Source organism: Scyliorhinus torazame, chromosome 8 (genome assembly GCF_047496885.1).
Source record: "Scyliorhinus torazame isolate Kashiwa2021f chromosome 8, sScyTor2.1, whole genome shotgun sequence".
In the NCBI taxonomy this organism is placed as follows: domain Eukaryota; kingdom Metazoa; phylum Chordata; class Chondrichthyes; order Carcharhiniformes; family Scyliorhinidae; genus Scyliorhinus; species Scyliorhinus torazame.
In genome coordinates, this window is record NC_092714.1 from 46890511 (window position 1) to 46915425 (window position 24915).

The 24915-nt window shown below is 41.8% G+C and overlaps 1 protein-coding gene across 2 annotated transcripts in view; it reads right to left on the reverse strand.

The window, feature by feature from the left end:
• Positions 1-24915, reverse strand: part of tbc1d23 (TBC1 domain family, member 23) — a 122401-nt gene that overhangs the window by 34541 nt on the left and 62945 nt on the right. Inside the window, exons 9-15 of one of the 2 annotated variants that reach the window (XM_072513495.1) lie at positions 17744-17866; positions 16911-17003; positions 15993-16163; positions 15674-15716; positions 4416-4522; positions 1786-1928; positions 1306-1350 (exon numbers count right to left, since the gene is read on the reverse strand). In XM_072513495.1, the coding sequence (XP_072369596.1) occupies positions 1306-1350; positions 1786-1928; positions 4416-4522; positions 15674-15716; positions 15993-16163; positions 16911-17003; positions 17744-17866 (725 nt within the window). The remainder of the gene's footprint in view (positions 1-1305; positions 1351-1785; positions 1929-4415; positions 4523-15673; positions 15717-15992; positions 16164-16910; positions 17004-17743; positions 17867-24915) is intronic. The other variant, XM_072513496.1, reaches the window with a different exon arrangement.

Sequence of the window (24915 nt, forward strand, 5' to 3'; positions counted from 1 at the left end):
AGATGCTGGGAACCTGAAGTTCATGGAAATCAACAAGATCGGCAAGTAGCACTCAGTGGGAGGTTTGAATGGGTTGAGCATCATAGCCAAGTTTGAGACACCAGCCAGGAGGCACAGAAGATGAAACAGGCATGGATCTTGATTTCAGCACAGCAGAGGATAGAGCTGGGTGATGTTAATGAAGTGGAAGGAGGTAAGGATATTGGGTTCAGGGTCGAACATGTTGACAAAGTTGCAAAAAGTCTGGGGGGGGGGGGGGGTGTTGAGGAAAGCCAAGATTCACACAGAAAATATGTCCATTAGATACAACACCAAAGAGATACAGGAAATGGGATGGTGGAACTCAGCCCAAGAGTCAGTGCTCTTTGAAGAGAAAAAACTTGGAAAAATAAAAATGGTCCAGCATTAGTGGAGAGAAGTTTAATAAGCCAGGTGTGATTCAGTTTTGACTTTTAAATCAATAACCTTGTGACACTATTGTAAAAGAAGCTGGTCTTTCATATCATTTGTTTCCTTCCAATTCAGAAATATAGTTGGAAAAAAATAATTTAAAAGATTAAATGCAACTCATGCCTAATTCTGTGAGGCATTTGATACCATCGAGGAATTCTGTCCATCACTAACTCTTGCCCATCTGTGAAAATATTGTTAAGTCAGTTTTCTAACTATAATTAAACCAATTTAAACAAGATTCCCCACTGCTTACTCAGCACATTTTTATTTTCCCATTCAAACTGGAAGTTGACATTAGATATAAACAGCAGCATACAACACGATTTTCTGATAGATCCCAGTTGTTCTTTCGATTCCAATATCAAATGCTTACTCTTAAAAATCTAGGATAATCAAGAATCAATGAGCAGTAGCTGTATCAGTAAGGCCATGTTAATCTGGGAAATGCTTGAACAAGGTAGTTAGCACTGATATTTTAAATTATTTATTTGGCAATTATAAAAAACCAACACAACAAATACATGGGACTGCCAATACAAATGGTGAAAAGGAGTAATAGCAGACTACACATCACAGCAAGTGCTGTGCAACATGGTTTCCAGGATGCCGGATAAGGTAAAATACGACTAAAAACACTTAGTACATTTTAGTTTCTGAGCATGGTTTCATTGTGGAAGACCAAGACAAGTAACTATAAATTGAGACAAACCAAGTAGAAATTAAAATAAGATGTTGCTTAAGGCTTAAAATGCTGCAGCAAAGCAACAGTAAAAGGCCAAAGTAGTAAGTGCTTGCGCAGCATGCTGAAGTACAGAGACCAGAGTTGGCAAGCTATTTTGAACACCATCTTACCGATCTATGTTCATTTTTTCTGGCCAAGGAAGTTGAAAAGTCATTCTATATTTATTAATAGTAGAAAATAAGACAAAAACAATAATTTCATAAAAAGGAAAAGCTATAAATAAATCTAATTAGAAACACAATTTTATTTATAACAGAGTTCTGCACAAAAACAAAATAATCCATGTTCCAAAAGACTACCCTAATCATGTTTTACTAAATGTACAATTGCGTGTGTATTTCATTGTGCCATATTCATGTACATACATAGATGCACATACATTCTCAGTTTTGAAAATAGGCTCCCAAATTAACAAAAAAAATTAAAAATCTGCTTAAATGAAAACCTTAATTTGGAAAATTTAAGAAATGTATTTTGCTTTCAAAATCCTTCCTGCTAGAAGAAATTGTCTGCTAACATAGATGCTTACAATTTGGACTCTACAGAGAAAGGCTACATAGAATAAAATATAATTTTGAAGTATATTTTACCTTTCAACTGGTGCAGATGTATTCTCAATGAAACTGATCATTTTCTCTTTTACGTTCACCGATTTGGATTTAAGAGCAAAAGTCATTTTATTTACCAGTGACTTGACTCCCCTGCCATCACCTGAACCATTTGGGGAATCACCCTGCAAAAGCATTTATTTGAACTCGATTACAGAACCCTCAAAATGTGTAGTGTGACAATTTATGCGTAGCTTGCTTTACTATTGTAACTATAGGAGTTATCTAGAATAACATGTTATGCAGAAAGAGTTTTTTCCAAAACTTTATTATAGAGTCAATAGTCAATAGCTGTATTTATATAGCTATTGACTACTAACCCTATAATTTAGAATAAATTTCAAAAGAGGACTTCAAAATATTCTGAAAGTACAGTACTGATGTTAAAACACAATCTGTGATACAAAGCACTTAAATTACACTTCTATTTATTTTTGAAAACTACACAATATTGAAACCCTGTAGAACAGAAAATCTGCAACTAAAATTAAACTTCAATAATGTACTACCATTAGGTATTAGCACAGGCACAGTGGAGGAAAAAAGTTGAGAGAACAGACTATAAAGCTGGATACGAATTTAACTGACTCATTACATAATTGTGGCATTAGATGACTGGCTCATTGTGCATGATCTTATTAAATGTATTAAAATTGGCAACTTGTTCAGAGCTAACAATGGCAATGGTAAGATGCAGGTTTGATAAAATTTCTGATCTTTGCACCTCAATGAAGTGGTAAAGTTCCTCAGTAAGGAAGGAAAATAAGTGAAAGTATTGTTCTGAGCCACACATACACATCTTGTGATTGGCTTAAAGTGGATCAGCAACTAAATTAAACTGCAAATATAAATGCAAATTCCATTTATTCCACCTGCTCACTTTCTGTTTCTAAGCACTATTAAATCCGCTCTCAACCACTCCACTCAGGATGTGCAATTGTGGCTCAGGAACACCTGTTAGGAAAACAAAAAGGTAGTTTTAAGGGATTTATATTTGTATTGGTAAACATTAGAAATAAGGTAAAGTTTTAAATGGGTTGAATTTAATGTTTCGTGTCTGGATGGGTAAAATCTATAGTTAGATTCATGCTGGCAAAGGTATTTGTATGTGTGGGGGTTGGTTTAGTTTGAACTGTGTTCCTACTGTGCTTAAGAGAGGGCTATGGCATGAAGAATAAATAAGACATTGGCATGTGGGTGTTGCATAGCAGCTGGGCTTTGTATGGTAGAGGCAGTTACGTTTTAGTTTAGCTAATTTGATTGTAGTTGAAGATTAGTAGTGAGAATGCAGCACTCTTTGCTCTGCTCGAAGCAGTTGGTTTAGAAGGCTAGAGAGGGAACATCTCTCTCAGCTTTGCTGGAAGAAAAGCCATACGATGGGGGTAATGGCTAAGAAAACAAGTGCAGAGGTCTGAAGAGCAACTAGTTAAGGAAATTAGAGAAATGAAGTATCTAAGTCTGGAGTTAAGTGAACAGAGTAAGGTATTTTTCAGCAGAATTCAAGGAAGAGTAAACAAAGCATTCTGGAGTTAAAGAGATAATTCCAGTAGCTAGATTTAAAGTGGGCCAGCAGGCGTCAGCGAAAGATGAAACGTTTGATGTTAGAATTGAGTTAAAGCAATTTGGAGCAGTTTGCACAGCAATCAAGACTATGAAATCTCAAAGAGGCTGGTGTAAAATCCTGAACTGGATTCGCTATTAAGTGGAATGGAAGCTTTGTTTAAAAATGTCACTTGGAAAACATGGTCTGCATTTTGGAATGCGAATCGCACTACGAGAGAAGATTTCAAAGCAAGTTTTTGGGAGTCAAGTTTGGAAACTTACATGTGATAATCATCTGGGGAGATTCTGAGGGGAAGTCCACAGACACTAACTTGGGTTCAGAGCGGAGTGCGTGTATTTTACCACAAATCAACTTGTGTGTTTAAAAGCGTCTTTGCCTAAATGAGACTATTGGAGCTTAAGATGTACTTTGTATTCCATGTTAATCTTTCTGGGTAATTGTTAAGCTAAGTTGGGTGGGAAGTAAAGTCTTATGATTGACTTTTTCATGTTTAATAAATGTTTTTTTTTGTTAACACCAATTAGCGGTCTCATGACTCTATTCCTCCACATTTTAGAAAATATTCCTCCACGTTTGAGCTAGGGTTCCATTCCAGGATCGTCCTGTCCCGTTATATCAACTGGGATTGCAACATAACACTTCCATTTTATTTTCCTTCCTTACTGAAGAATCTTACCTTTGCACCTTACTAAAGTGGCTGAAATTTAGCAGAGGGCAACCAAACCTGCACTATACTACTTGCAATGAATGGTGGCTCTGAACTACTTTCCCATTTTAATATATTTAGTGAAACGATACGGAGGAAGTCTCAGTCCTTTATTGAACATGGAGGACAGTATACAGCATTACAAGGCAAGGCTTTATTCATTTTGAAATGGATGTTCCCTCCTGATACAGGCTAAAGTAAAACATTGTACAGGCACATTTCCAGTTTTACAACTTGGGTTGACTAAGAAGTCATACTTTACCTACAATTTGAATTTACTTTTAGAGTTAAGAAGGTTTAACAAATTTAAACAAATCAATGAAATAACAAAGATGTACTTACATCGACAGAGGAAATACTTCCACGAGATCCAGACGTACTAACAATCCAGTGACCGTAGCCATGTTCTGGCCCATCTACATTTATGTCTACAAGGTGCTGCTGCAGTGCTGCAAGACAGGGCAGCTTACAGATACTGACAATGATCACCAAACCTTCTAATCTTACTTTCAATAATAGCCTTCATAAACCTCAATACAAAGAGAATGCGGTTCGCCAGAACAACCTTTAAATTCAGCCAGATTAAGTATAGTCCTGGTTAGTTTCTTTTTTAATTTTAAGTATAGATTTGGATATATTAGTATTGCTTCTTCATTGCAAGTGGTCACATAATTGGATGGTTTAACATCCATTATAACAAATACAGTAATTTTGTTGTAGTTCCAAGTGGATTCCGAATGTATTATCAACAACTGAAACAACACTTTCAAGTTCATCTATTTAAACCGTGCTTATGGAAGTTGGTCATTGAAAGAATTAACTGAGTGCCCATAAAGTTAGGAGCAAGAAATTTAACCAAAGTGAATTGCGCACTGCATTGAGAAAGTCTCAACAATTGAGTTGAATATTTTCGACAGCATTGTATTTTAGATGCAATGCATTATAGGTGAGAACCATACATAACAACCATACATAACGGCTCCATAGGGGGACAAGGCAGGGATGCCCTCTGTCCCCATTATTGTTTGCACTGGCGATTGAGCCCCTGGCAATAGCATTGAGGGGTTCCAAGAAGTGGAGGGGAGTACTTAGAGGAGGAGAAGAACACCGGGTATCTCTGTATGCGGACGATTTGTTGTTATATGTAGCGGACCCGGCGGAGGGGATGCCAGAGATAATGCGGACACTTGGGGAGTTTGGAGAATTCTCAGGATATAAACTGAACATGGGGAAAAGTGAGTTGTTTGTGGTGCATCCAGGGGAGCAGAGCAGAGAAATAGAGGACTTTCCGCTGAGGAAGGTAACAAGGGACTTTCGTTACTTGGGGATCCAGATAGCCAAGAACTGGGGCACATTGCATAGGTTAAATTTAACGCGGTTGGTGGAACAAATGGAGGAGGATTTCAAGAGATGGGATATGGTATCCCTGTCACTGGCAGGGAGGGTGCAGGCGGTTAAGATGGTGGTCCTCCCGAGATTCCTCTTTGTGTTTCAGTGCCTCCCGGTGGTGATCACGAAGGCTTTTTTTTTATATAAAAGGATTGAAAAGAGCATCATGGGTTTTGTGTGGGCCGGGAAGACCCCGAGAGTGAGGAAGGGATTCTTACAGCGTAGCAGGGATGGGGGGGGCTGGCACTACCGACCCTAAGTGAGTATTATTGGGCCGCTAATATTTCAATGGTGAGTAAGTGGATGGGAGAGGAGGAGGGAGCGGCGTGGAAGAGATTGGAGAGGGCGTCCTGTAGGGGGACTAGCCTACAGGCTATGGTGACAGCCCCATTGCCGTTCTCACCGAGGAACTACACCACAAGCCCGGTGGTGGTGGCTACACTGAAGATTTGGGGACAGTGGAGACGGCATAGGGGAAAGACTGGAGCCTTGGGGGGGTCCCCGATAAGAAACAACCATAGGTTTGCCCCGGGGGGAATGGATGGGGGATATGGAATGTGGCAAAGAGCAGGAATAACGCAACTGAAAGATCTGTTTGTGGATGGGAAGTTCGCGAGTCTGGGAGCGCTGACCGAGAACTATGGGTTGCCCCAAGGGAATGCATTCAGGTATATGCAACTGAGGGCTTTTGCGAGGCAACAGGTGAGGGAATTCCCGCAGCTCCCGACACAAGAGGTGCAGGACAGAGTGATCTCAAAGACATGGGTGGGGGATGGTAAGGTGTCAGATATATATATAGGGAAATGAGGGACGAAGGGGAGACTATGGTAGATGAACTAAAAGGGAAATGGGAAGAAGAGCTGGGGGAGGAGATAGAGGAGGGGCTGTGGGCAGATGCCCTAAGCAGGGTAAACTCGTCGTCATCGTGTGCCAGGCTAAGCCTGATTCAGTTTAAGGTATTACACAGGGCGCATATGACTGGAGCACGGCTCAGTAAATTTTTTGGGGTGGAGGATAGGTGTGGGAGGTGCTCGAGAAGCCCAGCGAATCATACCCATATGTTTTGGTCATGCCCGGCACTACAGGGGTTTTGGATGGGGGTGACAAAGGTGCTTTCAAAAGTAGTGGGGGTCCGGGTCGAACCAAGCTGGGGGTTGGCTATATTTGGGGTTGCACAAGAGCCGGGAGTGCAGGAGGCGAGAGAGGCCGATGTTTTGGCCTTTGCGTCCCTAGTAGCCCGGCGCAGGATATTGCTAATGTGGAAAGAAGCCAAGTCCCCGGGGCTGGAGACCTGGATAAATGACATGGCAGGGTTTATAAAGCTAGAGCGGATTAAGTTCGTTCTAAGGGGGTCGGCTCAAGGGTTTACCAGGCGGTGGCAACCGTTCGTCGAATACCTCGCAGAAAGATAGATGGAATGGAAAAAAGAAGGCAGCAGCAGCCCAGGATCGGATGGGGAGGGGGGGGGGGGGGGGAAGAGAGGGGGGAGGAGGAACCAGAAGGACTCTCAGGGTTGTTAATATATACTGTATAATATGTATAGGTCGTTGCTACAGATAATTATATATTGGACTGTTAAATTATATTTTTGGAGAGTGTTACTTGTGATAAGGCAGTTGCCAATTAGGGTTAGTTTTCATTTTTGTTATTTATTATTTATTCATTTTTTTTTGTTTGTTTATAAAATAGGTCATTGTTATTTGTGTTGTTATAATATTGTGTAAAGGATGCACAATGTACTGTGTTGGTTGACCAAAAATTTTCAATAAAATATTTATTTAAAAAAAAATACTAGAGTGATTATTGTAAATGCGATGCCCTGCAGCACGTATCTAGATTATCTGGAGAAACACAGGTACCCTACAAAATACCGTAGATAGAATGGAACCAAGAATGTAGCTGTGAGGAGGATTTATGAAAAGTGTATTAGTTGGCAAATGACATCTTTTGATCGTTTGAAGCATTTGTAGATGATCTCCTACAAGTTAAGAAACACTTCTTCGCACAAAAGGATGGTAGAATGGTAAGTCTCACAAACAGCAGGTATTAGTTCATAGTTTACTGGAATGTTTTGAATGATTCGCCATTGGTTCAAGATGGATTATAATCAGAGTGGGCAGAATTCCTCTGTGAAGAAGGGCATGTTTCTGCAGAGGTAGTTTCTGAGGAAATAATGATCTGTTGAAAATCTAAATGCCACAGTCATGTTCAGGAATTTCAGACCATTTAGCAACTGAAAGGTTTTGGTGAAATTCATTGTAAAATGTTAAATTCAACTCTCAACAAGCCATTTCCGAGAACGTGGATTAGGTAGATTCACATAAAACACCAATCCAAACTGTTTGCGATAACGAAGGCTCATTAAAAACAGCACACTCACTTGCGAGGGGTTGGATTGTACTATTCAAGCTCATAATTTCCAAGATGTTTCAGTTAAGAGGGTAATATTTCAGCTGGCTGATACTCAAATCTGAAAATTCTTCGAACCCTTGCTATTTTCTCTTCATTTCGAAACAAAAAGGCCCCGACACGGTTTGAAATATTCTCAATAACAGGATTGCCTGTCTAATGTAGTGAAGGAATGCTGTATCTACTGGCTGTTTAGCACACTGGGTTAAATCGCTGGCTTTGAAAGCAGACCAAGGCAGGCCAGCAGCACGGTTCAATTCCCGTAACAGCCTCCCCGAACAGGCGCCAGAATGTGGCGACTAGGGGCTTTTCACAGTAACTTCATTGAAGCCTACTTGTGACAATAAGCGATTTTCATTTCTTTTAAGTTAGAAGGCATTATCCCACTGCACGTTTTGTGTAATTACTTTGTTTCCAAACGTTGATTTAAGATCATTTGAGTTCTCGGTTCTCTCGGACAATATCAACTTTCTTTAAAGCTGTTGATCAGTTTGCAGATCTTCCAGCTAAGATATATAGATATATATATATATATATCTATATATGGAACAGGGAACAGATGAGAATCATATCATGTTGACTATAAATGACATAACCAATTTATACATACACAAAATACAGAACTTAACCTAGCAGGAGCATTTTATATCTAGAATCATATTCAATAAAAAGCATTAAATATAGACACTCTTTTTTTCGGGCAACATGGATAACTATCAACGTGATCCTCACCACTACCCAACTAAAGTGTTCCTGTTTATAATCTATAACACTGACGAAAGAAGCTGAATCAAAGAAAGCCTCTGTGCTGAAGGGATTGGGGTCAACCCAAACTCTGGATTACTGATTTCAACAAGACGGCACAGAATCACAATTTCCAATATTTCAACTTCCAATTCCTAGCCAGCAACTCCAGCTGGTGATTTATTTTCTGGTCACCAATCGAAAACAGAACCAGTCTTGACTATGATAATCACAGTCAAATGGCTTGTTGCCACTCATAATCACACATGATTCATAATCATTTGGGTGAAATGTCAAGAGAGAAACCAACAGTCATGGAACTAAAGCTCAAGCAAAAAGTCATTACCTTTAGAAGAGGAGATAAAATTAACAGGAAATAATAAATTAATAAAATAGCTGAATAATTCCATTCCTTTTGTTTTGACATAGGATCTGCTGCGGTGAATGCCTGATGCTACTTTGCATCACCCTAACCCTGTACAATCATTAAACACGTTAAAGTCACTGCTTATTTTTACAAATATTTGCCAATTAGATACCCGTGTTATCTGACAGCACAGCTGTTTGAAAACCAGATTTTCACCTTAATTACATACTGACAAAATACCACAAAAGTGGCGCATTACTTGTTGATAATGTATCTCCTAGTCAGTGCACCAACTAATACATTAGGGTAAACAACTTACAAATAAAGCAATATTATTGTTGTACGTCTGAAAATAAAAAGGTTGTTCTGGGACAGTCTCGATGTCCATGATAAATAAAAGAATATATCACCAAGTCTGAGTTTAAGCACAAAATGGTTTGGAGGAAATAGATTTCAAAGCAGCTTCCAACAGCAACCAAGGACACCAAATGTATCAGAGCCTTCCCACAATGTTTTGAATACTTAATGCTCTAAAAGCAAAGGAAAGTTACAGCTGGTGAGAGGAGAGATATATATTTAACATAATAGCCACTACTCTCAATTTTAGCTCTCATATGGTAAGACACAAAATTCTATATCGACTAGAATTAAAAAATCAGATAATATAACCAGAAAATAATTATAGTTTTTGTTTTACATTTTTTAGTGTACCCAAAAGAGGAAGAAAAGAGAAGAGGGTGGGAGAGGTCTTGGTCTGTGTTTTGGGAGTAAAATTAGTTTGTTTATAAAGATATAAACAATTACGTATGTGTATGTTTTTTATGATTGTGGAAACTTTTGTATTGTTTGGAATAAAATATATATATTTTTTAAGTATGTCCTTAGCTATGTTCCTGAAGATTGCAGCTAGGTTTTGTGATGGGGTTAAGTCAAGGGTTAAGTTAACCGAGTTAAGTCAAGAAGATCCTTGTTTGTTTGAGTCCGGGTGGGGCCCAGTTCGCAGTGGCAGTTTTGCTGGTGAGCAGGTCTATCTATGTTTTGGTGATAAATTTGGCGTCGAGATGATTGCTGCCATTGTGAGGGAAGTTGGGGATGACGATCTTGGCTCCCTGGCACAGGTTATTGGTGTTCACATTGATGAACTGCGAGGCATCCTAAAGTAATGGATGAAGTGAAGAAAATCCAGTCAGCCGGGAGGGCAATCTCCTCAGTGGGCGTCCAGCTTAAGTCCTTGGACATCCTGTTGCATGGTATGTAAAATATCATGGTCGATTCGGGGAGATGCGGCTGGTCAGGAAGCACCCATGCACCTGGTCTGCTGAGAGGAGCTGGGAATGAATTCCCAGCCAAATGAGAACTGGCTGTCATGCTTTCTCAATCTCGATTTGAAGGCCGGACGGCTTGAGTTTGATGGAGCACACTGTATCCAGTCTTCGAGGCTTTGGGGTCAGTTGACCACTGGTCTTACTTGCATTGTCATCTTCCATGTTTGGAGGCGACCGGATGGGACTGATCTTTGCTGGGGTCTAGGCATCTCTGCACCAGGGCTTCGGGACGACGGCATGGCGGAGGTTCAGGGGCTTCGGTGAAACTCTGGCTGGATCCTGGATGTTGTTCGACAACCCCATCATGGCTTTGGCATTTCCTAGCTCAGTGGACAGTGATATTACCCTGCAGATTATCAATACTCCTGAACTTTGGCTCCTTGTGATTATATCGCTGATATTGTGGTTACTGCCTTTTATCCTGACACGGGTGTATGATATATAAGCACAAGTGTTTGTCGCCTGTTATCCTGTTGTGGCAGAAATCCTGCTGAGTTGGTACTATAACATGAGGGTTATGCAGTATTTTTGTGTGTATAATATATATATATATATATGTGCTGTAATCCTTTTACAATGAGGGGATACATTTTGTTTTTTAGGTACCCTCCACTTTGTTTACAGAGAAGATGAGTAGCGCCACAGCTAGGTGCTGGTAGGTGGTTTGGTGTAGAGGTGGTTGGTATGGTATTTTGAGTCCACATTGAACAAAGAACAAAAACCCCTATAAGTACTATTAGTGTTTTCTTTTTGTACTTTTGTTAATGTGGGATTATGGAATCCATGTTGGTGTCCTTTGAAGGTAGGGACAGACTATATATCCTACAGAAGACTGGGTTCCTTTTTTAAAAATTCTTCTGTGGCTGGCGCCTCTGGTGTTTTTGGAGAAAGGGGAAACATGTATTAATGTACGGCCGGGCGTGGTCAGTTAATCCTCTGATATCTAGCCTTTCTTGGGTTGGTCGTCTATATTTACTTGGCGGCCCAGTTAGTGGCAGTGATTGAGCAGGTTAGGGCAGAGGTAACTGTGCTTACCCAGATTGGGTAGAGGGTACATTGAGTGGTGGAGTAGGTTACCCTTCCCCGAGATGTCCCCGTTAGGGGACTCCTGGTCTGCTCTCCATCTCAAGGTATGGTTCCACTGGGTGGTAATATCCTGTTAGTGTAGGGTCTGAGTGCATGTCTGAGTGCTTTGGTTCAATGTTGTTCGTCTTTTTTCAGTTGGGGTTCGGCTGAGTGGGGGAGTAAGGCACCCAGACAGTCCACCTTCTTAAGGCTTGGGCTCCCCCAGGGAGTCGTGTCCTGTTTCTTGTGAGGCTATGCTGTCCTGTTCCTGGCATCGTTTTTGTGATGGTGTATGTTACTAGATTTTATTTGATGTTTATTGGCTAACCTTGGTGTTACTGGGTTTCCTTTCTTTATCCGGGTAGATAAGGAGCCGATTACGCTCCGATTAGTTATATTGAGTCGTATCTCCTCCTGAGGCCCTGTTGATTGGTGTCTTAACAATTATTCTTCTCCTTGTTGGCAGAGAGTCCTCAGTACAGGATGGTTCAAGTCTTCCAGTGTCGTCAGGCCCGAATGGTACCTCTGATTTGGCTGGAGAGGAGTGGGATCTGTTGTGTAGCGGGTCTTGACATGGTGTAAGTTTCCCTGGTTTACTGGCTCCTGTATATGAGTGTGCAAACTGCCAACTCACGTCTTGTACTGAGGGTGGTATTCTGTTGTTCCTCTTTGCTCGGGGTACCTTTCACTGCCTGGAGACCTTGGGCGGCTGAGTTAGGTTTTAAATGTGTTGTTTTTTCTTCTGTGGGGGGCACAATTGAGCGATTCGACCCGTCGACTCTGCACAGACCCTCTGAAAGAACACTCTACCTAAGACAACACCCCAGCCCAATCCCCATAACCTAACCTGCACATTCATGGACACCAAGGGGAAATTTAGCATGGCCAATGCACCTAACCTGCACATCTTTGGACTGTGGGAGGAAGCACCGGAGCACCCAGAGGAAATCCACACATACACGGGGAGAACATGCTAACTCCACACAGTCACAAGGCTGGAATTGAACCAGGGTTCCTGATGCTGTGAGGCAGCAATGCTAACCACTGCACCACCAGGCTGCACATTTGTAAAATATTATCTTAGAATCACAGTTTTTCTGTATTTTTCTTCTTTATTTTGGGGTTAGAGAATCCTTAACTAGCTCTTGCAAAGATACAAGTAGGTCTCATTTCACCATCTTTCCTTGCATAAATGGAGGCACCAAGTTTAATGATTAAGCTAAGTTGGTGTTCTGTCTTTTTCTGTATTCATGAATGTTGAAGTATTTAGGTTGTACTGTACTAGTTTTGAGGAGTTTGTTGCATTATTTGTAAAAATTGCAAAACTGTAATAAAAATATATATGAAAAAAAAAGCAATGTACATGTTGACTTCCAAAGGCTGACAAGAACCTCATTGAAAGATGAGGTGTTGTTCTCCCGCTTAAGTTGAACTTCTTTGGAATAGGATAGGAGACCGAGGACAGAGATGGGGTCGGCTGGAGAAGTAAAACAGGAAACCAGAAGTCCTGGGTCACACATGGAGACTGAACAGCAGTGCTCACAAAACAGTCAAACAATCTGCATGTGCTCTCTCCAGTGCAGAGGAGACGGAATCATGAGCAGAAAATACAGAATCCTAAATTGACAATATAATTAAATCATTGTTCGACCTGGAAGGAGTTTATGGGGCCCTGGATGGGGAGGGGTGGAGGTAAAAGCGTAGATGTTGCAACTTGTGGGCTGGCACAAGGGAAGGGAGTGATTGAGGAATTGAACAGTGTAATGGAATGCCCCCATGTTTAATCTCTTCCCAGTTACATCCATAACTCTTTCTATGCCTTCAGCACTTGGTTTACAGTTTTGTGACCCTTTTACGAAAGTCTGTGGTCTCTCGTTCTTCCTTGAACTAAGGCCTGACCAGTCCTCAACACAATTAGCCTCCTCCACCTGGCTGAACTTGTTCTCACATTTGACAACTTCTCCTTTGACTCCACTGTTTTTTCCAAATAAAAGTAGTCGTTATGGGAAACCAAATAGGTCTGAGATATGCTCATCATTTTGTAAGATATGTTCCAGTTATATTCAAGTTCTAATCCTCACCGCTATTTTTGGTGCATTGACGACTTGATCAGCCATTTCTCCTGAACTAAAACATTTGAAATCAATTTTGCTTCCACTATCCACTCTTCCTTCACTTCCACATGATCCATCTCGGACTCTTTCCTTCCTCGACTTCTTTGTCCCCATTTCTGGGCAATATCCACTAATCTCCCAAGCTACTTTTGACAACAATTCCTTCCACTCCACTTCCGTATTCCCAGTTTTTGCATTTGTTTTTCCTTTTTTCTCAACCAATGATTCACCTCCACTGTCGATGACAGGGCCGTTAACAATGTATTTTCCTACACTTCTCCTCTAACTCCTTCCCCTCCCTTCACGAATCACAATAGAGTTCTCATTGTCTTCAACTTCCACTCCATCAGCCTGCGCATTCAATGGATTATCCTCCATAATCCATCATTTTTGTCATTTCCAGCACAATGCTACACTCAAACACAGCTTTCCTTCCTCTTTCCAAAGGCACCAATCTATGTGCGACACCTTAGCTCACACTTCACTTATGCCCAATAACCTCTCTTCTTCCCATGACACTTTCTTATTCAAGTGCAGTAGATACAACATCTGCCCTTTTTAATCTCCTTCCTGCCCAATGTTCAAAACCCCAAATACTCCTTCCAGATGAAATGACGATTTACCTGTATTCTTTCAATTTGGTCTGCTATATTCACTGCTCACAATGCGGTCCCCCCTCCAATTGAAAAGACCAAATGCCGATTGAGTGATCACTTTCCTTCCTTTAGTGAGCAAGTGTGATACTGAGCTTCCAGTCACTTGAATTCTGTATCCCACTCCCACCCTGTCATCAGCCTCCTTGTTCCAATGACGCTCGAAGAACAGCAGCTCATCTTTTGATTCGGCACTTCACAGCCTTCGAAACTCAACAGAGTTCAAGAATTTCAGATAACTCCTACCATTTTATCAATTAGCAGCTGGTGGCAATGATTGTGCTTTTTTCCCCATTTATACCTCCTCTACTTCTATCTTTTGTTTCTTAGCCCACTACCATCCCCTTCTTGTGGAACAATACTTGTGTTAACAATTTTAAAATACTTGTGGAACAATCAAAATTATTTTTTGAGATTCAGAATCTAGCATGAGTTCATCTTCAGCAAAGCAACAATGTACTAACAGAGTAACTGCAGAAACAGCTGGAAAAATAGAATTTCCCCTTCAACTGTCAAATAATGACAAAATCGAGATTGAAACACGCCATCATTTTTATCTATGCTTGATTTTTTAAAATTTAGTTATATTGAGAATCGAGTGTACTGATATTTTAAATAATCATAGTAGTGAAATTTAATCCCTCTTACTCACGCTACAAAATCCTTTACTGAAAACATTGAAGGAGGGCTCTGCCGTCAGAAAACAGCACGCTAATTGACAAGAAATAAAATTAAGCTGGGTCGACAGGATGGCAATGTCAATCCACTAAAATGCTGGAGAATAAAAGGTTATGAATGAATAATATGGTGACAAAAATGGAACACAAGCAAGCAACAGCTGCACAATATAAAATAAGAACAAATGAAATAGCTGCTGAGGAATGAAAATACACAGATGTTGAACTTCAACAATTGCATCAAATTTACTAGAATGATAATAGAAAGAAAATAGTGTTTACTATCAGATTACTAAATTGTCTTACTGTTGACTGCTGAGGGAGTGGTGGGATTTTCTTTGTTGGGGGGGGGTTTATTATTGTTGTAGAATATAAAAAGTTGAAAACTTGGACTAAAATACTTTTAAAAAGATTACAAAACGGTCTGAAATTAACTACATTTTTGGCCAACATTACAATATTCTTTTTGTTGCTGGTTTCCAATAGTTAGTCCTTTGAGAGCAATTTTCCAACATCTAATTGTGCACATACTTTGCACAACACAAATGGTGACAATATAGAACCTCACCTGTTGATTTTAAAGGATGAAGACAAACTAAAATTCAAATTATCTGCCAATAAAATGTAATTCTGAAGGTTAAAATGGCAGTGCTCTGTATATGTCTGCTAAACAAACTTGCAAAAGTAATGATATTTCATAATTTCCAATAGGAACAAATTATGAAGCAGGTTTGAGAATATGCCGTTAGCAAACAAATGAGAATCATAATCAATATTTTGGAGCAATATTAAACAGATTTGTTTAGTAGAACTAGTTCTTGTCGAATGGGAAAAAAATTCAAAGATTGAGAACTTACCCATAAAGCCCCCTCTGGCAATGCTAACATACTCTTTGTTTTTCTAGAATATAGAAACATAAAAATCTTTGATATGGAGCATAAAGTAAGAATATAATCAAATGTGAAGGCTCACTACATAATTATACAAGATAAATGGATCAACAGGGAGAGGAATGAATAACAATAACTCAAGTAGCTATTCTGTGATTTTTAAATGATTGATGGAAGTGAACATATGAAGTCAAGTTAAGGGTCAACCTAAGCATAAGAATAACACACATACCCCTTGCTCAAATAGAACTGGAAATAAAGTATACATGGTTGTGTTTCAGCTAACCTGAAGAAAGTGAGCCAGCACCATGTTCATGTACATGTCCTCCTCCTCTCGGCCACTTCCCATGAAGCACAGATGTTCACCACTTGCTACTGATCCTGACTCAATGGACTGTTTCTGTGCTTCCAAAAGGGATTTAACAGAAAGGGCAAACTCTGCAGGATTTTGCAGCATCTGTGGAAAATGAAAAGCATCCCATTCAGCTGCCAAAAGATTTGCAAGATATGTAATAACTCTGATTAGCATTTTACACCAAAATAAAATTTAGCATGTCACATTTATTCACAGCATGGAGGCTGTCTTAACTTTAAGCTTTCTTTAAGAAGCTTACAAGAAAATAACTTTTGATCAAATTGAAAAATCTCAAAGTGGCTGCTCCACACCTGGTTTCTTATGATAACTTCCTGGTCTTTGCTTGCCTATGATGTGGAGTTGCCAGCGTTGGACTGGGGTGGGCACAGCAAGTAGTTTTACAACACCAGGTTAAAGCCCAACAGGTTTGTTTCGAATCACTAGCTTTCACAGCGCAGCTCCTTCATCAGGTGAGTGCTGCTCTCTGAAAGCTAGTGATTCGAATCAAACTTGTTGGACTTTAACCTGATGTTGTAAGACTTCTTACTTCGCTTACCTAGTCATATATTTCTTTATCAAAATAAAATTGTATCTCGCACCAACTACTCAATTCACATACTTATTACTAAATAGATAAAAAGTTAGCCAGTCTGTCGACTTGTTTCAGGCTTGCTATTTCTTTCTTCTAGCTCCATTTATATTATCCGCTATTCCTGGCTTTTTAAAACTTCTGCCATAAAACTAAGTTCAGCTCTGTGACTGCCTTCACAGCTTGAAGACCAAGTAACAATACTTAGCACTTCTACGTGTAAGCATCCATTCACATTTCATATATATATTTTCTCTTACCAGGTCAGAATCCAAATGAAATGCTGTAGAAAGATGCCCAGCATTGTACTGTTCTGCAGGTCGACAATCTACTACAAAGAAGCGAACGCCATCCTTTAAAGCAACAAAAGATAAAGAAACAAAGTGGTGAAATCACAAAATAAGGTGCTTGCATTGTAGTGTAAGAGGTCACTCAGCTATATTTTCCATAATAATTAACTGCGTTAACAATGAAACATGGTGTTTATAATTTCCATCAAACCTTCATAGTATTGCAATCTTTCAAACTACAACATTATCCAGAGACTACAAAGTAATTCCCCAATCCAGCACACCATTATCTTAAAACTGTTGTAAATTGCTAGATGGCAAAGAACACAACCTCATACTTTGCACCTCATTTAACTAAGTGCAAAGTTGAATGGAACTTAAGACATTTCCAATTACAGCTCCTCTAGATCCATCTTTTGTCGCATCATCCTCATTTGCCTTGCACCTCTTCTGCCAGTTAATCACTCCTGCCTTCGACAACAGACTTTCCCCCTTTTTGTTCTTTCTTTCCCTCCCTCTCCACCATTTCCCTGCTTACATATTGGTTCAGACGAAAGGTCAACCTAAAACATTAATTCTGTTTTGCTTCCCACAGATGCTGCATTTGCGGTTTTAATTTCAGATTTCCAGCATCCACACATTGTGTCAATGAAATATAAATAATATAAAATAAATCATCATGCTTCTTTTGAGTCATTAATGAGAACAAATATACATAGATAATACTAATATCTCAGCTTTCTGTCTACTGAATTATTTTGTTTAAATAAGTGGGCTTGTGTACAAGTATTAGTATATCTTACCCCTTGCTGTTGATTTGCCTGCAATATTTCAGATACTGAAACAGGCAGGCATAAAGCTTGACTCAGGTCCATCTCATCATCCTTCAGACCCAGCAGGTTACTTCCAAAGAGGTTTTGGTTATCCTGTCAAGAGTAAAGTTATTTGTTAAGAACAATTATATGGCAATAGTTTTATTGCTGCTCAGAAATATCTGCAGATGAGCTGGAAGCAGTTGCCCGGATTTTGTGGTTGTAGTTACGATGAAACTGTCAGCATTTGCTGTCTCTTTTACTCTGTGAAATTGAGAGCAAACCTAGATGACCACATGTGTGCAGTTCAATGCGGAAATGCAGGCTCTGTTAGTGCGTTTTTGAAGTCATCTCAGGTGGAAATCAATTAGAAATTTCAGAATTACAACGAATTTCCACTTTGTGCACTATTTTCTTGTCATAAAAAAACATTGAAAATGTTGTGCCTTGTTGGATTAGGCAGATTAGGACTTTTCACATCATACTATGACAGTGTTAAATAAACATCTCTGGCCAGAAAAACTAATTTTATATTTATGCAATATCAAATTTCTTCATTTTATGATTAAAAATTCCATAGATTTTTTTAAATAAAAATGAATGTGCTTACAACATTTCAGTCTAAGTGTTTGTTCCAATATCAATTTACTTCTTGGAATATTATAAAAAATGAGTAATAAAAGCTGCCCATTACTTCCTGTTTTGCTGTTCAAGAGAATTCTTCAATGCAATTGACTGTTTGTCTATTTGATGACTTCAGTGTGGTTGGTCACCATCTCAGACTAAAGGGATGATCTTTTAAACAGAGATGAGGAGGAATTTCTTCAGCCAGAGGGTGGTGAATCTGTGGAACTATTTGCCGCAGAAGGCTGTGGAGGCTAAATCACTGAGTGTCTTTAAGACAGAGATAGATCTTGATTAATAAGGGGATCAGGGGTTATGGGGAGAAGGCAGAAGAATGGGGATGAGAAAATATCAGCCATGATTGAATGGCGGAGCAGACTCGATGGGCCGAGTGGCCTAATTCTGCTCCTATGTCTTATGGTCTTTATGGTCGCCAGAGATTTCCTTTGGCTGGTGCCAGAATGCTATTAACGTCCGAAAATATGAAAATATCACAGTCTGAGAGAACTTTGTGGGCAACATTCTTAGTGGTCAGAGGCAGACGCTGTTGCTTTATTACAAGCTAAATAGTCCAGGTCAATGTGAACCATTTAATCCACAAGGAGATCAGAGACTTGAAAGTGTTTGAATCTCTATAGTTTAGAGAATATCAAGATGCAAGATACTGTACCATAACTGTACTTGATTTAATCTATTAATTAAAAACGAGTGCAAATTCTCAAACTTTGACATGGGTTAGAATGGAATCACTGAATGGTTACAGTAGAGGTCACCATTCGGCCCATTGAGTCTGTGCCGGCTCTGCAAGAACAATTTAGTTAGCGCCATGCCCTCATAGAATCATGACCTCAATATATACAAGATTCCTCTGAGAGATACCTTACTGTTTCATAGTTGTTTTGATAGCGAGTACAATTTCTTTTAATGAATTCTTGTGCTTACGGTGATGGATGTTAGTGCAGTAAAACACAGTACTTTTCCACTTTGTGCATTCTGGGTCAGCATCAAGTACCCAAGGGTTGGATTGCAAATAAAGAATGCTTTACTGTGCCCCAACTGTTCATTAACACTACACTCCGGTACAGCGTTGGCTCCCTTCTCTTTGAGTTACCAAGTCATGGGTTCAAAGCTCACTGTAAAGGAATTCAGTATGTAATTCAGGCTGCTAATTTGATGTAGTACCTGATTTACATAGAATTTACATAGATTACATAGATTACATAGAACATACAGTGCAGAAGGAGGCCATTCGGCCCATCGAGTCTGCACCGACCCACATTAATCCCTCACTTCCACCCAATAACCCCTCCCAACCCTTATGGACACTACGGGTAATTTAGCATGGCCAATCCACCTAACCTGCACGTCTTTGGACTGTGGGAGGAAACCGGAGCACCCGGAGGAAACCCACGCGGACACGGGGAGAACGTGCAAACTCCGCACAGACAGTGACCCAGCGGGGAATCGAACCTGGGACCCTGGCGCTGTGAAGCCACAGTGCTAATCACTTGTGCGTGCAGAAGGAGGCCATTCGGCCCATCGAGTCTGCACCGGCTCTTGGAAAGAGCACCCGACCCAAGGTCAACACCTCCACCCTATCCCCATAACCCAGTAAACCCACCCAACATTAAGGGCAATTTTGGACACTAAGGGCAAGTTATCATGGCCAATCCACCTAACCTGCACATCTTTTGGACTGTGGGAGGAAACTGGAGCACCCGGAGGAAACCCACGCACACACGGGGAGGACGTGCAGACTCTGCACAGACAGTGACCCAAGCCAGAATCGAACCTGGGACCCTGGAGCTGTGAAGCAATTGTGCTATCCACAATGCTACCGTGCTGCCCTTGATGAAATGTTAAACTAAGGCCTGCCTCTCAGGTGGGTATTGCTCTGTGCAAATTACTGCCATATAGGCCTACATTACAACAGTGAATACATAATACATTTAAAATATAATCTATTGGCTATAAAGTATTCTGGAATATTCCACGGTGCAATATTAATAACATGCATTATTTTACTCTCAGAATAATGCCTCATCATCCTCGTCACCTCTGAGCGAAATGTCAACACTGCAAAATTAAGGCAATTCTTTTACATGAAATATATGCCCAAAATTGGGCTTCAGATTGTTCAAACACACTTCACTTTGGATTTAATCTTCGCTTTGTAGGCATAAGAGATGCCAAGTGATTAAACCAGTAGCTGATCTATCTTGATTCCGGTCTACATCCACTAGTGTACATCACCATTCTGTGAATTACTATGTTTAGCTGTATTATGAAGCACCAAGGCAAACCAAAGGAGGTTTACCTCAGACCTTGCTCGTGTAACCTTGTGCAGCACAGCTGACTCAAGGCCCCGAGGACCCAGGTTCGATCCCAGCCCCGGGTCACTGTCCGTGTGGAGTTTGCACATTCTCCCCACGTCTGCTTGGGTCTCACCCCCACAACCCAAACGAATGTGCAGGGTAGGTGAATTGGCCAAGCTAAATTGCCCCTTAATAATTGCAAAAAAGGAATTGGGTACTCTAAATTTATATTTAGCACACCTCAGGGTGCTCCGATTTCCTCCCACAGTCAAAAGATGTGCAGGTTAGGTGGATTGGCCATGATAAATTTCCCTTAGTGTCCAAGAAAGTTAGGTGGGGTTACTGGGTTGCAGGGATAGGGTGGAGGCGTGGCCTTGAGTAGGGTGCTTTCCAAGAGCCGGTGTAGACTCGATGGACCGAATGGTCTCCTTCTGCACAGTAAATTCTATGATTCTATGATTGTGCAGTTGGTTTATCACAGCGTTCAACAGTTCCATGACGGCATCCTTGCGCGTGTCCTGGATATCGGTGAATTGTCTGACCCATTCCCAGTCATTAATGGGAGCTAAAAAGGGCTGTGTAGGTGCCAACCATCAACATTTCTGCCATGCTCTCCAATGTCTTCCAAGATGGTGATCCCAGCAGCGAAATCAGATATCATATGGACAGGAAGCTACTCAATCCGAGACAACTCCAAAGGCATACAGTACAACCCCCTGTTTGCCAATGATTGCACACAAGATAGTCAGAGGCTTTTTCTCAGGATAGTGGGGTCAATTACTAGGGGGCATAGGTTTAAGGTGCGAGGGACAAGGATTAGAGGAGATGTACGAGGCAAGTTTTGTTTTTACACAAGAGGGTAGTGGGTGCCTGGAACTCGCTGCCGGTGGAGGTGGTGGAAGCAGGGACGATAGTGACGTTTAAGGGGCGTCTTGACACATACATGAATAGGATGGGAAGAGAGAAATACGGACCCTGGAGGTGTAGAAGATTTTAGTTTAGACGGGCAGCATGGTCGGCGCAGGCTTGGAGGGCCGAAGGGCCTGTTCCTGTGCTGTACTTTTCTTTGTTCTTTGTTCTAGATGCCAGTTCAGAGCTGGGCACGCAACATAGCACAAACTTGTTCTCCAATTCATGACAACTTTAGCCTTACAAGCAGCACAAAGAAAAGTGAAGTAGTGTACCAGTTTGAAGTAGGAAAGCCCAATCATGAGCCCACGGTTTCAGTCCATGACTAGAACCTGTCAGCAGTGGTTAAGTATACTTATCTCAGCAGCACATTTTTTTTGAACCGTCTATAATGACAATGGGTCACATACAAGAATTGTCAGACTTGGAACAACTGGGGGAAAAAAGAGAGTCTACCAAACTACAAGTCTATCGCGCAATAACCTTGCGTACTCTGCTCTAAGCATACGAGAACAGACTCTGTACCAGTGCCATGTTAAGATCTTCAAACAATTTCACTTGAGCTGTCTTCGGAATCTTCTGAAGATTAGAGCAGAACAAAATACAAGACACTGAGGTGCTCATGCAAGCTTGCATTCCAAGCACCCACACCATATTGAGACAGTCACAGCCAATTTGGGTTGGGCGGGTAACCAGAATGCCTGACTCGCGCTTACCAAAATGAAGCTTCTATGGCGAGCTTGAGTCTGGGGTGCACACTTATGCCAGTCAAGAAATCACTACGAGGATACGTTTAATGGAGGAGATCCGATGTCATCTTCTGAGTCCTAATATAAGCTTGCTCTGGTCGCTGCACCTGGCACAACCACATAACAAACTACGCGGCCGCTTTTGAAAGCAAGCACAAGGAAAAGAAATTCCGAGCCAGCAACGCTTCCAAAACTCAATCATCTGCAATATCCTGTCCTATTTGCATCAGAACTTTCCGGGAACAGATCAGCATTAGCAGTCACCTACATATCCGCTGAAACCCTACCAATCACCCCAGATTATGAACATGGTCATCTTTGCCTTGAAGCACAAACAAGAGAAGGCAGCAGTTTATGAAGAATGCTCATTACAGGCTGCGTTCGTACCAGATTGCTATGTAACATTGGGCGACCACCAAAGCACAAAGGAAATCCAAGAACTTTATATCTCAATTCCTCTTATGCATAAGATCAGAGAGGAAAAAGGAGCAAACTAAAACTCTGCATGAGTACAGCAGCATGATTTTGGTTGAGCTATATTATTTGGTATAGAGTAAGTTCTTGATAGTAACTATGTTGCACTGTAAACACTGCACAGAAGCTTAACGCTTCCCAAAGTCATCCTATATAACATCTCCATGTCCAAACTTAATCCAGCACTTGAATTCCTCATTTACATAGTTATTCCTCAAAAATTAATGTACTCATTCTCCAATATTCATCTTTTTAAACTAAAAAGTATTTCAGATATATTGGCCGGGATTCTCTGAAATCCCGGCCAAGTGTTGAAGTCGGCGTCAAAACTGGCGCGAGCAACGCCGGCGTCAACAGGCCTCCTGGCCCAGTCATTCTCCCCTTCCTCGGGGGCTAAAACGGCACCGGAGTGCTGTGCGCTGTTCTGGCGCCAAAAGCCGGCTGTACACAGCCGGCGCGGGCCCGCGCCACGGCCGTCTCCGCGTCTGCCCCCAGGCAACATGGCGGAGCCCTACAGGGGCCCGGCGTGGAGGAACATAGGCCGCCGCCGCCCCCCCCCCCCCAAAACCCGGAATGAGCGTGCCCACCGATTGCTTGCTCCAGATTGCGGGCCTGGCCACCATGGAGGCCCCCTCCGGAATCGGCACCCCCGTCCCCTCATAGGACGGCCCCCACAGCCAGAATGCTGAGGTCCCGCCGAGTAGGACGATATATAAACCACGCTGGCGGGACTCAGCCCATCGAGCGCGGAGAATCGCTGCGGGGCCGCTTTTAACGGCCCCCGACTGACGCCGCGGCGACCGCACCAGCGCGATTGGCCTATTGGGAGGTTTGGAGGGTTCTCGGGATACAAGCTGAATGTAGGGAAAAGAGGGGTATTCCCGGTGAATGAGCTGGCACAGCGGGCTAATTTAGGGGGATGCCATTTACGGTAGCGAGGGATAGGTTTAGGTACTTGGGGATTCAGGTAGCGAGGGAATGGACGGGTCTCCATAAGTGGAACTTAACGAAGCTGGTGGAGGAGGCCAGGGAGGATCTTAAGAGGTGGGATACACCACACTTAACAGAGGCGGGAAGGGTCCAAGTGGTGAAAATGAATATTCTGCCGAGGTTCTTGTTTATCTTTCAGGCTCTCCCGATCTTTATACCAAAGGCCTTTTTTCGGAAAGTGGACACAATCATCTCTGACTTTGTATGGGCGGGGAAGGTGCCGGGGGTGGGGAGGACCCTGCTACAGAGGCAGAGGGGTGGGTTGGCATTGCCAAACCTGCTTCATTATTATTGGGCGGCGAATGTGGACAAGGTGCAGCAGGGGTGGGAAGGAGAAGGGGTAGAGTGGGTTAGGATGGAGGAGGAATCTTGTACGGGGTCTATTTTGAGGGCTATGGTGACGGCAGCATTGCCAATGGCTCTGAGTAGGTATTCAGGGAGTCCAGTGGTGTAGTCCACAGTGAAGATATGGAACCATCTGAGGAGGCATTTTAGGGTGGACGGGATGTCGGTGCTAACGTCGCTGTGCGAGAATCATGGGTTTGAGCCGGGGGAGAAGGATAGTGTATACAGGAGGTGGAGGGAAGTGGGGTTGGTCAAGGTGAGGGATTTGTATTTGGAGGAGGGGTTCGCCAGTCTGGAGGAGCTAAGGCAGAGGGTAGAGCTGCCGAGGGGTAGTGAGTTCAGGTATCTACAGGTTTGGGACTTTGCACAAAAGGTCTGGAAGGGGTTCCCTGGATTGCCAGGATACACCCTGCTAGAGCGCCTGCTGCTTCCAGATGTGGAAAAGGAGGGGAGAATTGGGGATATATACAAGTAGCTGGGGGAGCAGGGAGGCGAACGGGTGGTGAAGATCAAGGAGAAATGGGAAGCGGAGTTGGGAATGGAGATCAATTGGGGAGTATGGAGTGAATTTCTGCGAAGGGTAAACGGGACCTCCTCTTGTACAAGGATGAGCCTTGGGGGTAGATGATGAGTGTGAGAGGTGTGGGCGGGGGCCAGCAAATCATACGCACATGTTTTGGGGTTGTGAAAAATTGGGAAGATTCTGGGCGGGAGTGTTCGCGGTCTTGGTCAGGATAGTGGAGGAGGGAGTGGACCC